The 16,473-nt window shown below is 47.1% G+C and overlaps 1 protein-coding gene across 2 annotated transcripts; it reads left to right on the forward strand.

Moving 5' to 3' along the window:
- Positions 1 to 800: 800 nt before the first annotated feature.
- Positions 801 to 15,525, forward strand: USE1 (unconventional SNARE in the ER 1). Of its 2 annotated transcripts, none has more exons than XM_039515464.1 (8): positions 801 to 1,010; positions 5,543 to 5,592; positions 6,424 to 6,502; positions 7,014 to 7,166; positions 7,755 to 7,773; positions 8,789 to 8,819; positions 9,111 to 9,273; positions 9,820 to 15,525. In XM_039515464.1, the coding sequence occupies exons 1-8, from the start codon at positions 909 to 911 to the stop codon at positions 10,000 to 10,002; spliced, it is 780 nt and encodes a 259-aa protein (XP_039371398.1). In that variant the 5' UTR covers positions 801 to 908; the 3' UTR covers positions 10,003 to 15,525. The 2 variants fall into 2 exon arrangements, with proteins under 2 accessions (XP_039371398.1, XP_039371399.1); XM_039515465.1 differs by lacking the exon at positions 801 to 1,010 and adding an exon at positions 4,796 to 5,399.
- Positions 15,526 to 16,473: the final 948 nt, after the last annotated feature.

Consider the following 16,473-nt stretch of genomic DNA (forward strand, 5'->3'; position numbering starts at 1 on the left):
CCCTCCATCTACCCCAGGTACTCCTTGGTGAGGGGTTATTGTTTGAAGGTTAGAGTGGAGAAACATGTTTCAAGGTGGAGGAATTTTCTCCCAAGTTTGGAGAATTATGGCGACGTTTTGCCACTATTAACGGAAGGCCTATGCACTGTCTGTGAGCTGGGCACGTGAAACAGGCTGTAGCTCACATTTAAACCTATTTCAGTGTTAAACGTCTGTGAGGTCAGCTACCGTCCCTCATTAGGGGCCGGGATTTTAACGGGTGCGGGCACGGGGCGGGGTGTTACCGGCGGGAACAGCAGCGGGGGTAGCAGCGGCTTCCCGCTTGAACTCGCCTTTCATGCATAATGGGGTTGGGGGGGGGCTGTGCCACGGCCGGGCTGCGGGACCCCGGCAGCTGCGTGGGGCGCTGCCGCGACAGGAACCTGCTGTGCCAGCGGAGAACGCGGCTTCCCCACGGACCCTGCCCCGGCCCAGCTCCTCGGGCGGCACCGCGCCACTCCCGCTTCAGCTGTTCTGGGCCCGGGCTGGCTCTGCGCAGGCGCCGCCAGCAGCCCCGTGGCGCGTGGGGAGCCCGACCGCGCCCTGAGCTCCGGGCTGGCTCTGCGCAGGCGCCGCTAGCAGCCCCGTGGCGCGTGGGGAGCCGGACCGTGCCCTGAGCTCCGGGCTGGCTCTGCGCAGGCGCCGCCAGCAGCCCCGTGGCGCGTGGGGAGCCGGACCGTGCCCTGAGCTCCGGGCTGGCTCTGCGCAGGCGCCGCCAGCAGCCCCGTGGCGCGTGGGGAGCCCGGCCGCGCCGTGAGCTCCAGGCTGTTTTGCTTCCCCGCCGGTGACGTGTCCGCGCGCCCCTGCTACATGGAGGCAGCCGCCGCCGCTGACCCGGAAGTGGACTGTTCGAGTTCCGGTTCGGAGCGATGGCGGCCACTCGCCTGGAGCTGAACCTGCTGCGGCTGCTGAGCCGCTGCGAGGCGCTGGCGGCCGAGAGGCGGGAGCCGGACGAGTGGCGGCTGGAGAAGGTGCCGGGATCGCCGATTTCGGGGCCCGGCCGGGAGGCGGCGTCCCGGGCAGTCTCCAGCCCCCGCCCAGTGCCGCTGGCCCCTGGCGCTCCCGGGGCTTCATTGCTGGGCTGCCTCCCCCCGTGCGGGAGCCGGGACAGAGGGGTCCCCGTCCCGCCCCCCGGGCGGTGCCCCTGCCTTCCTGCCCCGCTGTGGTGCACTGGCTGCTGCCCCACGGCCCGTCAGCAGCCGGGGGACGGTCTGCAGCGCATGAGGCTCCTTCTCTCTTGTAGGATCCCAGGGAACGTACCGCAACGCGGCTTTATACGCCCTGTTACGGATGCTGCACTAGCTTAGCAAGTACGGCGGGTGGGGCTGGATTTTGCAAGTGTGACTGTAGCAGCACCGTTCTGCCCGGCTAGATTATCCCGTTCTTTAGGCTGGGAGCAGGTCCTGGGCCTTTTCCTGCTGCTGTGCAGGCCCTAGTTTGATGAAGTGACCAAAGCAGCTTGATGAGCCGTTTCGTCTGCAGACTTCTCAGAGGGATGCAGATGCTGGTGCTTTGAACTGCTTTGCCTGTGCTGTAGTGGAATGTCATAGTCTTGTTCATAAACCTTAACATGCTCATGTGTTTGAAGAACGCAATGGTCACCCTGGGAGCTGCAAAGGATGTGGTGACTGGGAGGAGATACCATTGGCAGAGAACTTGTTTTGAGACAGTTCGGCCGTAGGAGAGAAATCTTATGTTTCTAGTCTCTGATGTTTTCTTGGACGATGTTCTCTTTCCCTGCCACAGTATCAGTCTTCCATGACTGAGATGTCCAGGGTTGTGGGTAGGCTGGTGTATTTGGTTTCCTTGGCTAGAGCCCAGTCTTTCTGACTGGGAGATACCGTTCAGCTTTACTGAGATAAATCTAATATAGGTGTCCTTGGACTTTAGTATTGAAGCAAAATTTAAAACCATATCATGTTTTCGCTTAGAGATTTCTCCAGCTTTATTCAGTGAGAGAGTTAAATCTGCGGAATTTTCTTTATGTATGCTGTGTTGTAGTTGTGCTGGTCCCAGGATATTAGCGAGACAAGATGGGTGAGGTAATATCTTTTATTGGACCAACTTCTGTTGGTGAGTGAGACAAGCTTTTGCTATTACACAGAGCTCTTTTTCAGGTGTTGGAAGCTTCTAGCTTGTATCTCTCACCAACAGAAATTGGTCCAATAAAAGATATTATCTCACCCACTTTGTGTCAGATTTTTTTTCTTAGATCATTGATTGTTTGACTTGCTTCACTATAGTGTTTTACTTGGGCCTTCATAAACTTATTGAATGCTACAGGGCTTTGGAGCGGAGCTGGAGCGCGGAGCAGTGGAACTGCAGGTTTTTGCCTGGAGCTGGAGCGGAGCCGGAGCACAGCTCCAAAGCCCTGGAATGTTGGCCTCTCAGAATTGTCTAATTTACTCAGAACTATACTGTTGTGAAGAAAGGAGACGTTAATCTGCCGATCTTAGTTTAATCATCCTGGCTGTGGCCACTGGATGTCACCCTTATTGCACACACATGTAGCAGACCCCTTTTCTTGTAGAAGAATCCTGTTATGATTGCCAGACTCCCTGCTTTCATATGAGGAGATGGAGGTTCAGTGTTAGGGGAATCCTGTTCTCTAAAAAACAAGTACTATCTTGTCATTCCTGAGAGGGAAATTAGATACAGTTTGCCCAACTTTTCTAGGAAATGTTGAATATGAGCAGTAGGCAATTCTGTGCCCCAGTGTAAGCAAGAATATTGCAGCCTGTGTGCAGCCTGTATCATTAATGCACACACACCCCTTGCATGTCAGTCCTTTGTTTGCCTGGGGGAGCAATCTTGCTGCTCTATGGAAGTTGAGGGACCCATGTGAAAATAGCATCTGGGAACCTCTGGTTTATGCTGTGTCATACCACTTTTATCCCGTAGCTTGTGGTATAGCAGGGCTTTGTAGTGTGCGTTCATGTTTGAAGTAGATATGTGGTATTTCATAAGGCACAAAAGCCTTTGCCTAGAGATACAATTTCTTGGCTTACAGATAGATGAGACACACCGGCAAATTAATCAGCACCAGGCCATGGCTTCTGTGGTTGTGATAAATAAAGCAGATGGCTGTGGGAACATGTGTGCTATTCAGGCCATTGCTAGAATTCCCCTTTGAAGAAGGAGTTTTAAGATTTGGGAATAATCTTCAAAGCAATCTCTTTATAGCTTGGATCATATTCCACACTCTGCCCTTGGTCAGTGTAGGCAGGAGACTTCTGAGAGCCAGCAGTGCAGGTATTGCTTCTCTCTTGCCAGCTGTTCCTCGTAGTCTCTACATTGCACCTGGGAGCCAGAGAGCTGTTTCTTGGGAGGGACTCACTTCCACTTGATCTTTTCTTTGTAATTGGCCTTGTGCCTCAGTTTTTTGTTTTGTTTTGCCAGTTTCCTTCCAGGCATGTGAATTCCTGTTCATCCACTATCGCAGGGGCACTGTAATAGGATGTACTGGATGGAAACTGAACATGAATATCTCTCAGCAGGAAATGTAATGGGATGGTGTCCCCACGGGATGGTGACTGCAGCCAGATGGGCATCACTTCACTAATCCACAATCTAACTTGCCCAGTTCTGATGGCTTCCTACTGGCAGCTTTCTTTCTCTGCCAGAAGGAACTGGTTGGTTGTACCATGTGGGTGGCTGTTTATGGAAACAAAAAGTTCAGTGAGGACGGAGGGTAACCTACGGGTTGGCAAGGCAGACATTTGCCTGTTCAGAGAGTTGCAGAGTTGAGTCCTGCTGCTTGGAAGTAGGATCTTTCTATTAGATCTTTCTCCAACTTGCAGTACCCAAAACCTACTGAAAAGATGCCTTATTCCTGCTGAAGTGAAGATGTTATGACCATTGTCCCCTTAGTCTTCAATAAACTATTCAGTGGAGCATTGGTGGTTGGGATGGGGACCTGAAATGGAAACCCTTCACTTTTGCCTACCACACCATCAGGGTGCCAAAGTCTTCAGCTGCCTTCTACCCAGTTGCCAAAACCTCCAGTGTCCTTCCCTGATAGCGTTCACAATACATGTGTGTACTCTCTGCAAAAGTACACGTGGCAGTAAAACCTTGGACACCATAAAAAGTGAATAACAGAAGGAATTCTGTACTGACTGCATTATTCATTTTTATAGTTAATTCAGTAACCCCTTTCCCTCACTTCCAACTTACATGAAGTTGCAGAATTCACAGATTCCAAGACCAGAAGGGACCATTGTGATGACTTATTCTGCACTATAGCTCTCAGAAACCAGAGGGCCTCACAGCAGGATTCCAGTCCAGTTTGCTGCAAATTCCATGAGCGAGTGGGTCTCGGATTCTAAAGGGTTGTTCTACAATTTAAAAAAATCACTGTCTGAAATATTTGTACTTGCTAATATTACTACTTGTATATAGTCACTATATCTGAAAAATTAGAGTATTTTCAGTGTATGTTGGGAGTATTTCATAAGAACGGCCATACTGGGTCAGACCAAAGGTCCATCCAAGCCAGTATCCTGTCTTTCAACAGTGGCCAATGCCAGGTGCACCAGAGGGAATGCACAGAACAGGCAATCATTAAATGATCCCTTCCCTGCCACCCACTCCCAACCTCTGGCAAACAGAGGCTAGGGGCACCATCCCCGCCCATCTTGGCTAATAGCTATTGATGGACCTCAGTGAACTTATCTAGTTCTTTTTTGAACCATTATAGTCTTCACCTTCACAACACCCTCTGGCAAAGAGTTCCACAGGTTGACTGTGTGTTGTGTGAAGAAATACTTTGTTGTGTTTGTGTTAAACCTGCTGCCTATTCATTTCATTTGGTGACTCTAGTTCTTCAGTTATGAGGAAGAGTAAATAACACTTCCTTATTCACTTTCTCCAACACTGTATATGTTGGTGCAGTCAGTTTTTCGCCCCTCCGGTCAGTGTGTCTCTTCAGCACAGCAATAATGGAGAAGAAACTCAATTTTTTTTTTTAATACTGTGAAATCACAGAAGTTGGCAGGGAGCCTCAAGGGCAGATATAGCATCTGAAACTTGCTAACTTGGTTTTTGCCTCTTAGATTTCAAGCTGATGGTTGCTGTTCTTGGAAGCTTATTTCCATTTGTGGGAAGGAAATTTTGGTTTGAGAGTCCAACTGTATGCCTTGTCAGCCTGCTATTAGCTGGAGGGTGGGGGAAGAGATGCTGGGAGTAGCCCACAGTGCTTAGTTTTATCTCATTAATTCACAAGTTCCATTGATAAGATCAGGCTGCTAGACTCTGCATTTCCTTAACCTGTCTCCCAGTGATGATCCTCTCATTAAGACTGTAAGATGCAGATTCTAAAGAGTGTGTATGCGTGAGTCAGACAAGCCACGTTAACCCAGGTAAAAACAACACTGGATGATGCTTCCTATGAAAATGACAGTCCTCATTATCATTAGTGCTTTATATCTGTAGAGCCTTTAGCATTTGCCACACTGCTTCCTGTTAATCCTAACTCTTACAACTGTCTGGGTTTTTTTTTTAGTATGTAGGTGCTCTCGAAGAGATGCTCCTTGCATTAAAGAAACACTCAAGGTGAGATGCTGTCTCTGAGACTGAGGTTGGAAGGAAATTGTGTGTGTTCTTTTTCAAGTAACCTCTTAGGTGGGAAATAGGCACAACCCAGGAATGCTGAAGCTGTGGGACACTCAGGACTGTGGGGATAGCAGAATGGTTTGTGCTCAGGGGATGCCCTCTGTAGTTATAGCCCTAGAGCTCACTTGCGAGGGTTTTTTTTTTGCTGTTGGGAGGGCGTGTGACTATCGGTAAAGACAGCTCAGGGACTGTTTCACTTGTGTTGCAGGAGCACTCAGAAGCCCCATTTATAATCTGAGCCCCATTGTGCTGCACAAACCTACAGAAAGACATGGTCCCAGCCCCAAAGCCCTTAACAGTCTATTCAGACAAGCCAGACAGGTGGCATAGAAGTGTCAAAATGTCGTATTGGGCAATGTAAATGAAAAAGCCTCCAACATTTCCCAGGTGCTCAAGCATTATTGTTCTCGTGCGCCTCCCCTGCACTCTGTCATCCCCATGGAAATACATGCAAGTGTCACCAGAAAAGGTGCAACATAAGCAGCAGCACAGCAAGCTACAACCCCCCTCCCCCACTCACCATCCCTAGCTGCTGCATTTCAGCCCTGTCCTAGAGAGGCCACTTCTAGAAGTGATACTTGATCTTTCTGCCCAGTTCAAGCCGTTGTCCTTCAGAAATTACGAGTGAGGGTGACCCTAGCTCTAAGCTGTTTCTGCTGGAAAATGCTGCCTTAATCTCTTGACTGTTCCACATGCATGTGACTTTCTGAAATACTTGCAATAGGAAATACTGATTCTTCTGGCTTCCATCGTTTCTTTTGACTCTTGCAGCAAGCCTGCCCCTGAACTGCTGAATGAATACGCCCGCAAAGTGGACTTCTTAAAGGGAATGTTAGAAGCTGAAAAATTGGTAAGAACCTTTTGTCCATCCTGAAGTGACTAACTGAGCATTTGGTTTTTTTGTCTCTCTCCCACATCTCAAAGCAATAAGCAGGCACCTTCGTGCACCCATGCACAATCTTTCTCTCAAAATCCTGAGTGAATGTGTCTTGGGAACTTGTCTGTTAAATGTAAGGGGTTGATATTTAGAGTTACAAACTCTTTCTGCCCACCCCTCAGAGAACCACCAAGAAGGCAAATGTTTCTTCTGTGATTTATGGTGTCCCCTTTGCCTTTGAGATGTGAGCTTTTGGGGGCAGGCTGTCTTTGCTCAGCATCATTTGCCCTTTGTACAGTGCTGCGTACATCTGCTGAGCTATGGACTACTGATGAGCTGTGCTGCAGTTAGACTGGATTGAGTCTGTGTTGTCATGCCCACTCACTCACCTTCCATTCTGCAGGAAGTAGCAGCAGAAGAGCTTCCTGGTTATTCTCTAGCCTCCTCTGCAGAGCACAAGATTAATTTGGCCCTCTCTTTATAGTCATCAGCAGCAGAAAAGGCCTTGGCAAATCAGTTCCTGGCCCCCGGCCGAACTCCCACTACAACCAAAGAGCGAACCCCAGCTACTAAAATGGTTCATCTACAGACAAAGGCTCGCTACACGGGCAAGATGAGGAGTGAACTGCTTGGTACAGTAAGTTACGTTCTACTGCTGGTCGCTACTGTTAATTCAAGAGGGATCTGCTGCCTCAGCCAGCTGCTCCCCTGGCGCTCCCCTTCCAACCCAAAAGTGACCAGGTCCATATGGGCCACTGTCAGTGACCCTGCCTAGTAGCAATGCTCAGCCATCTAGTTCCAGCATGAGGGTAGGAGCAGAGCCAAGGGGAATCGTGTAGCCTCTGGTGAAATAGAATCTCATGCTTTGAGGCCTTGTGTACAGAGGTTACAACCAGCCCTCTCCCTGGGAGACCACAGACTCAGCTGGCAGCATGAATGCAGGGGACTGGGCTAGGTGACCTCTTAAGATCCCTTCCTGTTCTGATTCTGTGCTGCCCTTCAGAGGGCTGAGCTACAATTCTGAGCCTGGGCTCTCTCCACTTCTTGTGCTGGACTCTTGGAGAGCCGGTCCCTGCTTCATGGTGTTGGATTTTATGATTGGAAATGTTGGGAACAAAGGATACTCTAGGGCATGGGGGTTGCTTGATGCAAGGCTGCAGTCACTTCATCTGTGCATGTGTAATCTTACTGTGTTTCTCTCTCCTCTCCTCCTCCATGTCCCCAGGATCCCTTGTCTGTCAATGGTAAGTTTATTTCAAAGCAGATGGCTGGAATGTGTGTGGGGAGGGGAGGAACAAGGGGTGACGCATCTTGCCTGACAAGCCAGAGCATGCTCTCTTTTTTGTTTTTTTAAAGTAGTTTGCCAACCTGGGACTCTTCTCGTGAACCACCACGTAAAGCAACTAAAAGGGTCTGCTTGGTTACTGAGATTGCAGTAGCTCCCAGTTTGGATCAGGGACCCATTGGGCTAGATTCTGTATAGTTGAAGTCTCTACCCTGAACAGGTTACAAATCTAACTTAAGACTAGAGGCAACAAGCCAATCTTTTGCCAGAAGCTGGGAATGGGTGATGGGATGGATCACTGATTACCTGTTCTGTTCATTCCCTCTGGGGCACCTGGCATTAGCCACTGTCAAAAGACAGGATACTGGGCTAGATGGACCTTTGGTCTGATCCAGTATGGCTGTTCTTATGTTCTTAATGTTCCCTATGTTCTCCCCCTGCCAGAACAAGATCACATTCCTCCAGGAGCTAGCAGCATGCATAGTTTGATTCCATAGAATATTAACCTTTCTAAATGTATGAATGAATAATCCTTACTGCCCTGTACTTGGCCATATTAGTGGGCAGTTTCCTTAGCTAATGTTAAAATACCTGGTGCTAGGTTAGCCTGGGTTTCTGGCAGCAGAGCTGTGGTGCTCTCACTCATGAATATTGGCTCGATCAAGGGTTTGCCCCTCTTCCTCTCCACTGGACACAGGCATGACACTGCATGACATCAGAGCATGATGTCTGTCTCCCCTTGGGAGGTAGGGCTTTCTAAACCTTTGTTACCTGGTGCAGACACCCAGACAGATTTAAACCTCTTCTCTCTTCTTCCCCCCCCCCCCCCCCTGTTCCTCTTACAGAGTCTTTAGTTTTGTTTCTGCAGTTTTCAATTATACCTGCTTAGTTTCCTGGTGCATCAACTTTCCACAAGAGATTCAAGCCTGGAGGTTTTTCATCTGCTAAAATACAAACTTTTTTCTTTCCCCCAGAGACTGAAGAGCTAAATTTAAGGAAACGGAAGTAAGTCATAGTTTAATATTTTGACTCTTTGTGATGGGGAGTATTTGACTCTTGAATGTACTTTATTAACTCAGCTAGGAAGGTTTTAATGCCCATTTGTGGAAGCACCAAACTTGAATGGTTTCTTATTAGCTGTTTTAGCAAACTGCTGCTCTGAATGCTCTTGCCATCTAATCAGATTTGTGAGCAGTAGTGCAACTCTGACATCACCTAATGGTGATCTAAAAACCACTGAGAACAGTCCATGAGAACTCCCAGTGAGTCCTAAATTTCCTCCCTTGTGCTCTGCAGAGGCTTTGTGTCTGAAGAGAAGCAGTCAGCAACTGAGCTGGATGCCGTGTTACAGCATCATCGCAGCATGCAGGAGAAGCTGGCTGAAGAAATGTTGAGTTTGGCTCGCAGTCTCAAAAACAACACTCTGGCAGCACAGAACGTTATTAAACAAGATAACCAGGTAGTACGGATTGCAATAGAAGAAACTATTCAGATTCTCAGTATTGCAGTCCATAACATTAATTTGCAAAGATATAGGGTAAACTGGAATATCTGTAACTTAATTCTAAATGTGACTGGAGCAGGGGGGATTTGCTTGAAGGACCTGTCGTCCTCCATAGTGCAACTTGTCCTTACTATAGATTCTTTAGTTTTGTAATAAATAGCCAAAACTTTCAAACCTGGATGCCTGATGTAAAAGTGGTGTGACTCTCAGGTGCTGATCACCCACATATCCTGCTGAAGTCAGTTGTAGGTACTTGACACCTTTGACAATCTGGTGCCTACAGATGGCTTTAGGGGAGCCTATCTTTAACTACTCCGGTTTTGTGTTTGGTATTTATGGCTGGCCTAATCATCTCTTCTCCATTGTTGAAATATATGGCTTCTACTGTTTAGGCTGCATCAACACAACTTGGCTTAATCAATGACAAGCACTAAGATGTTGTTGTCTTTCTCATCTTGCAAATCAAATCTGACTTGCAGCTTGCTCTTTGTTTGTTCCCAGACATTATCTCACTCTCTCAGGATGGCAGACCACAACTTTGAGAAGCTGAAGGATGAATCTGAACGCCTCGAGCAGCATGCCAAGAAATCTGTCAACTGGCTGCTCTGGATAATGTTAATTGTAGTTTGTTTTATTTTTATTAGCATGATCCTTTTTATCAGAATTTTCCCTAAACTCCGATAATTTGCACAGCCTACAGGAGCAACAGATAGAAAACTAGACAGTATGTGACACTCCGCTCATTCCCAGCAAGTCTCTTTGACCAGTTTGGTAATCACCCACTGTAAGGCAGTTACCTGCCTCTGATCATATCCTGAAGGGTGTCACCAAGGGCCTAGTCTTCCATCTCTTCCTTGTGTCCTTACAAGAGTTGGTGGGACACCTTGTGAAAGGCTTCCTAAGTTGGGTCCCTTGATAGCCCTTTTGCTTGGCTAATATGGTTATTTTGTTTCTTGAGAAAGAAACTGCAATAAAAATGGCACTTTCAGTGGAATATCCCTAGAAATAGATCATTCCAGGTGCCTTGGTAGATGTGGTTAAGGCAAAAGCTATTGTTCCTCTATAAGGGAGAACAGTACACAACTGAAGGATTAAAGGCCATATTTGCTATTTAGACTTTAACAGGACCCTTGCTGGGATTGTCTTTGTAATCTTCCTGTAGCAGATATGGAGGGAGCATTGTTATTGAGTGGGTCCCCTTGGGTTAGAGTAGTCAAGAAGGAAAATTAACTTCACAACCTTGCCCTTCGGCCAAATGGACACTGGTCATTGAAGTCTCCTGAAGCCTGGAGTTATGGGAGAAGACTGAGGTTGGAAACATCTAGTTTGGGAAGCTTGAACAAACCCACTCATCTCCTCTTACAATCACAAACCCCAACATCCAACCAAAGTACAGAGCGTGTCATTTACCATTATTCCATTCCTTCAGGAAGCAGCTGATGGCGGCTGTTCAGCCCTAAGCATACAGTGTACTCTGCCGACCCTGCCTGCCTTCGCATCTTGTTGCTTCACTATAAAATGAGAGTTGAGGAAGTTGGTTTCTCTTTAAATAAGGCATTTACTTAAGGAAAAAATCGGCCTGTACCTTCTGAGCTGGGCTTATTTGCATGTTTGCTTTCCTTAACACTTATTTTTCTAGTGGAAGATACCTTGAAGATTTCAGCCACATTCTGCTCTTGATGAAGTGCTGGCTTGCTGTACTGGGTGAAAAAGAGAGTGGTGTAATCATCCCACCAACCTGCTCATAAAGAGAGAGTGTGAGATTCTGTTTCTCTCGCCCTAACTTTGAAAGCATCAGTACTGCAAACTGCATGCTTTCACTTCAGTTTAAACCATTCTCCCTATTACAAATTGTTACTGTTGGTATTCTGGATATTGCTGTCTATTTTGTACAAGTTTGTATTGGTTTCTCTTTGACTTATTTATTACTATATGATTTTCATAATTAGAAGCAACTGCCATCTTCTCTCTATATAGCAAGTGAATGTTGCACAGTACTATACTGCAGCTTCTGGGGTGATCTGTATTCCTGCAGATAATGTAGATTTAAGAGCAAACCCATCCATAGTAGAATGTGTACCTTGTAATGTCACACACATCCTCCTTAATGACTTCACGTTGTAAGAAAACTATCACTGTTCCAAACTCCTGTCTTCATCTGGTGCCTCTGAGAGGAAAGTTGAAAAGTGCTATCTTCCTAATTCTTTATGGGCTAGCTTTGTAATGCATTGTATATCTAGGCTCTGATCCTGCAGAGAGAACTACACGGGAGCCCATTAGGCCTGCGTGGGTGATGGGGCTCAGCCTGGACTGTTCCCCTTGTAGGATCAGGGCTGAAGTGAGCCAACTCTAGCCTTGCTGTAAGCAGATGAAACTCAATCTACTGCAACGAGACTTGCACCCACTTATGTCAAGGCCAACTTTGGTCCAGGCTGTATTTTGTTGACAGACACTTTGCATCCACATTCTGTAGGGTGTAGGGTGGTGATGTACAGAGAAAGTAATCAATAACAACCTGCTAGAGTTGATAAGACTTCACGTGATGTTGTAAAGGGTTACTGTGTCCAGAATCAGATGAGTGGTATTGTTGAAATTATACTTTGTTAGGGTGAGGGTGACTGTGGTAAAGTGGGGGTGTGCCTGTGGAATCCGAAGCCCAGCCCAGAATGAGAATACTTGAAAAGCATCCATTCCATCCAGGAAAAAATCTAGTTTCCATGCTCCAAGGCAAAGAGAAACTTGTGTATGTGCAAAACAGACACAGAGAAACACTTGGAAAATGATTCTTCAAAATTAGGCAGGACTTGCATTGCTCTTCTAAGTGCAGTTGCTGGTAAAAGCTAGATAGGTGCGTCTGGTGTTTAAGTATTTTTAAATCGCTTGTGAGGAAGGGAAGGTAATAGAAGAGATCACTTTTATGAACCACTAGGTGGCCATGTTACCAGTGCTTCCTGCCTGCTGTGTTCTGTTACTCTCAGCAGGATTGCTGAGAATAGTTGTATGATGCTCTACAGTCATCAAGGCTGGTGGGAAAATGAGACTGACTACTGTTTGGGGGCTGTCTATTCAGAGAAATGAGCGAGAGACTGGCTTCTTGGCAGAGGTGCTAACTATATTTAAAAAGCATTTTTGATTGTACAATTTGATCTACATCGGCCCCCTGTGTTAATTCATAAATAGGTTACCAAACTTACTGGTTGAGCTGTAAAAAACACATTTTCTTGTAGATACTCACCTGCCTTCATGATAAATGCTGACTTAATTTTTGAGCAACCTGTTACCTACAACAAGCCCTGAGAGAAATGAAAAGTTGCAGCAGTTAATTCATGAGAAACATTAACTGCCCTTGGCCAGACCCCCCAAGTTGTCAAGTCAAACTGTAACGACTTATGCAGCTGAAGTATTTGTTGTTCACAAATTTGTTTTTTTCCCACCTAGTTGAACTCCCCTTGCGGGATCACTTTGCTGTGTTAATTGGCAGCTGTGACCTTCACTTGTTTCAGATTAATTCAATAATCCCACTAGTTCCAGAACTAGTCTTCTACCAGCAGTCTTTGGAATGGGGGGAGCCTGGAGCCAGAGATCCTATTTCAGCTGAGGATTCCTCCACACCACGGGGTCTCAGGGCCCATTTTCTTTGCCCGAGTGTGCTGCAAAGGGGCAGAGCGTTGGCCAGGATTGGGCCACCCTCTTGATATTCAGCCCAAACTCTCCATCTCCTCAGTTCATCCCATGCTCCATCCTAAATAATTCCTTTCTCCTAAGTTTTTACACCTTCCAGATAGTGGTAGACTGTTACAGTATTCTCAGTTCAGTCATCTCTTAGCCAAGTCACCGTCTGTATCTCTTAATCTTTCCTCATGGGTCAGTCTGTCTAGTCCAGAAGTTGCAGACTCCCAGCACCTGCTAAGTAAAGAATTCAGACTAGAGACAAGCCCTTGATACAGTTTCTAGGTAGAATCATGACTGATGCAAGGACTGTTGTTCATAAGCTGATGCTTTAACTCTCAGCCCTATTCGGTAGCAGGCAACTCTAAGAAGGCCCCCCTGGTCACAGAGTAGCAAAGGCAGTTAATGGAGAATTGCTTGATTTCCCCAAGGGGAAGTCCTAATGAGATGCATTTGCTTGGCACAGGTCTGTGCCGCTCTGTAAGAGAGGCTGGGTGTTTTGGTAGGCTACCTGCTGTCAGGCAGTAAAGTGAAAACCTTTGTTAGAGACCTGGGTCATGTCAGGCCAGTAAGCACAACAGCCTCTAGGCCTGGCAGCAGTAGTAGCTGTGAATCAGTCTGAGCTCTGTTGGCAGTAACTCTTCATAGAACCGTGTCCTCAGGCCACAGCTGGAGCAGATGATTTAGTGGATTTCTTAGGGTGAATGGTCTGTGGGTGTCAGCAGGTCCATAGGCAGCAAGAGGTGAGCATTGTACCCAGTGGTTCCTATGGCTGGGGGGTAAAGCAGTTAGCTAGTCCTGGGTGTTTTCCATTGGCTATGCCATACAAAGACTCTGTGTACCAGACCTCATGGACTGTGGCCACCCTGCCAAAATGGGGGCCAGCAGGGGCAGTTCGCCAAATGGTGAAAGCAACAGACAGGAGCCTAGAGTTCTATTTTTGGCTCTGCCATTCACTCCCCATGTGGCTCTGGGCAAATCCCTTCCCTGCTCTGCCGCCATTGTAAATACAGGATAATACCTCACATGGGTGGGGCTTCATTCTTCATTGCTTCTCACCTGCTAGAGAAGTGCCAGTTCTTTTGGAATCCCATCTCAACTGTGGTGGAATGACAGAGGAGTGGTATGCAAAGGGGATATTTCCTAGCGTAAGTTGGGACAACGTGCTGCTGGAGCCCTCAGCATCGAGTTGGAGAGAAAATGTGACCACCCCCCTCCCCCAACACCACATGCTTTGTTGATTTTAGGATGCCCACATCAATGGGGGTCATAACAAAAGGAGGGAAGCGAATGACACAGGAGGGAAAGCCATTTGTGTGCATTGAACAGCAGCATCTCACAAAGTGTAGGCTCACTTTCTTCCTTCCATGGGACTGGCCATGCCCTGCATAGAACTTATCAGTTCATCCCTTTATTTCCTACCAAAAACATGTTTAGATTCTATCAGTATATTACATTGTTACTCTAGCAGCTCGTAAAAGGGATGGAGTCGGAGCATAGGTTACTGCCTAGAAGTCCTGAATGTGGTACTGTGGTATTGCATCCCTCCAATCTCTGATACACACACATTAGTTCCATTTCATTCTAGCAATACGCCCATAACTTGCAGCAGCAGTGACTGCATGGGCTGTTGGTTGCTGCAAAGTGTTGTAACTCATCTGATGAACTCTTTATTTCTACAGCATCCTACAATCCCGCACTCCCTAGCAGGTGATGAAATCTCACTTGTATGTGGAGCAGATGCTAAGCATCCCTGTGACACCTGAATTATGGCAGAAATAGACCAAGAAGGAAGATGTGGGAGGGAACCCTGTAAAGATAAATGTGGCTGAATCAGGCTTCACACATTAGATAGTAAATCCCCAGTGGAAGAGGGAAATTGAACCTCAGGTGGAGAAGAATCACAATTCCAGATTCAACAGTGGGATCTTAATGCCCAAGCTGTTTTCCTCGCCCTGTCAGTCGCACCTGACCAGGGTGCCAATGTGATTCTATAACCCTGCAGCTCACTAGAAGACCTGTCCATGCTCACCCACCTGCTCTACAGTGTTAAGGTGCGCACCCAGGAGCTACCAGTGCCGCCTCCTTTTTGTGGGCACTTAAATCCGCTTAAGATAGCCTTGTATTTATTTAGCACAAGCCAGTAAGGAATTGACTTATGCCACAGAGATGTGTAGTTCTCTCAAACTGATTTAAGAATGTCCACACAAGATGCGTGTGGGGAAGGTTGCACTGATTTAGCTACATCTGTTTCAGTTCAGCTAAACTGGTACAGCTTTTTGTTAAGCCTTGTCTAAACACAAAGAGATCATGTAGGCACACAGCCGTATGTATCCCAAGTGTATATCCTGGGGCGTATAGTGTTGGGATGTGAGTTAGGCACATGCCTAGCACAGTGCCTCATGGCTGTGCACTGCTGTTCTGGAGATTTGCAGTTGAACGGACATTTCTGAATGTAAGGGCCTGGTCCACAGCCCATGAGGTGAGTGGAAGGGTTCCTGTCTCAGCCACATTCGCATTAAATCCCCTTTTGGAAGAGGACTGAGTTGTATATTTGGTCAAATTGTGCTGCTTTTGCATGTGGGGGAGATCTGGTATATTGGTGCTTTGTTTCTGATGGTGGTATGTCAGATGTCTCCCTGCGTTGGTCATGTATGAGGACTCAAGTAAAGCTGGCTTTACATGGCCATTTTCTGCTCAATACTATGGCAACACCAGGAACACATGATGGTGAAGGATTTTGATGCTGAATCTGAGATACAAAGTGCTTTCAGGAAATAGAAAGCGTTTACAGAGGGTTAACAGGAATTCGTTCCCTTGTTAAGCTGCCACCATGTTTGCTGTTGAAGTTGGGGTGCAGGGGAAAGGGGTAGCTGCTACTTTGACTTGGAGTTAGAGGGATTCCTTTTGCCAGTCCAGAGCTGGTTTGTCCCGAGATCATTCTCTAGTGTTATAGGAAACCACAGTTCAGGCCTGCACAACCCCCCACACCCTAGAGCTAAACAACCATCTCTGCTTAGAGCCACACATGGGATAGCCAGAGAGCTTGGCAAAACAAAGGAAAATCTTTATGGAAGGGGCATTTTCTCTTTGTTTAGCTACTTCATGGTTTCTGCTGCTGTTTTGTGTTCCTCCTGGACATGTTGTCTGGTGTTTATCTCATTGTTTTGTCTCTAATGCCATTTGGCTGTAGGAGGTGAACAATAAATCAGGGACTGGAGAATGTTTAGGCTGAACAAACTCCACGTTCCTGAGAGGGAGACTCCGATTCCGCCGAGGCATCTTCCTCACCTCTCTGGAAGCACAAACAGCCTAGATTAGCTAATGACTGACAGGTAGGCGGGCAGCTGGGGAGCCTCTGGGTAGTAAACAATTAGAGAAAACTGGCACACTAGTAGTTTTCCATCAGAGGTTGTCCTCCTGCCCATTCTGTTTGCACTCCATAGCCCTCCTCCCACCCTTAGTCTCTGACTGTGTGCTCTCTGG

This window comes from Mauremys reevesii, linkage group 26 (assembly GCF_016161935.1).
Source record: "Mauremys reevesii isolate NIE-2019 linkage group 26, ASM1616193v1, whole genome shotgun sequence".
NCBI lineage: Eukaryota > Metazoa > Chordata > Testudines > Geoemydidae > Mauremys > Mauremys reevesii.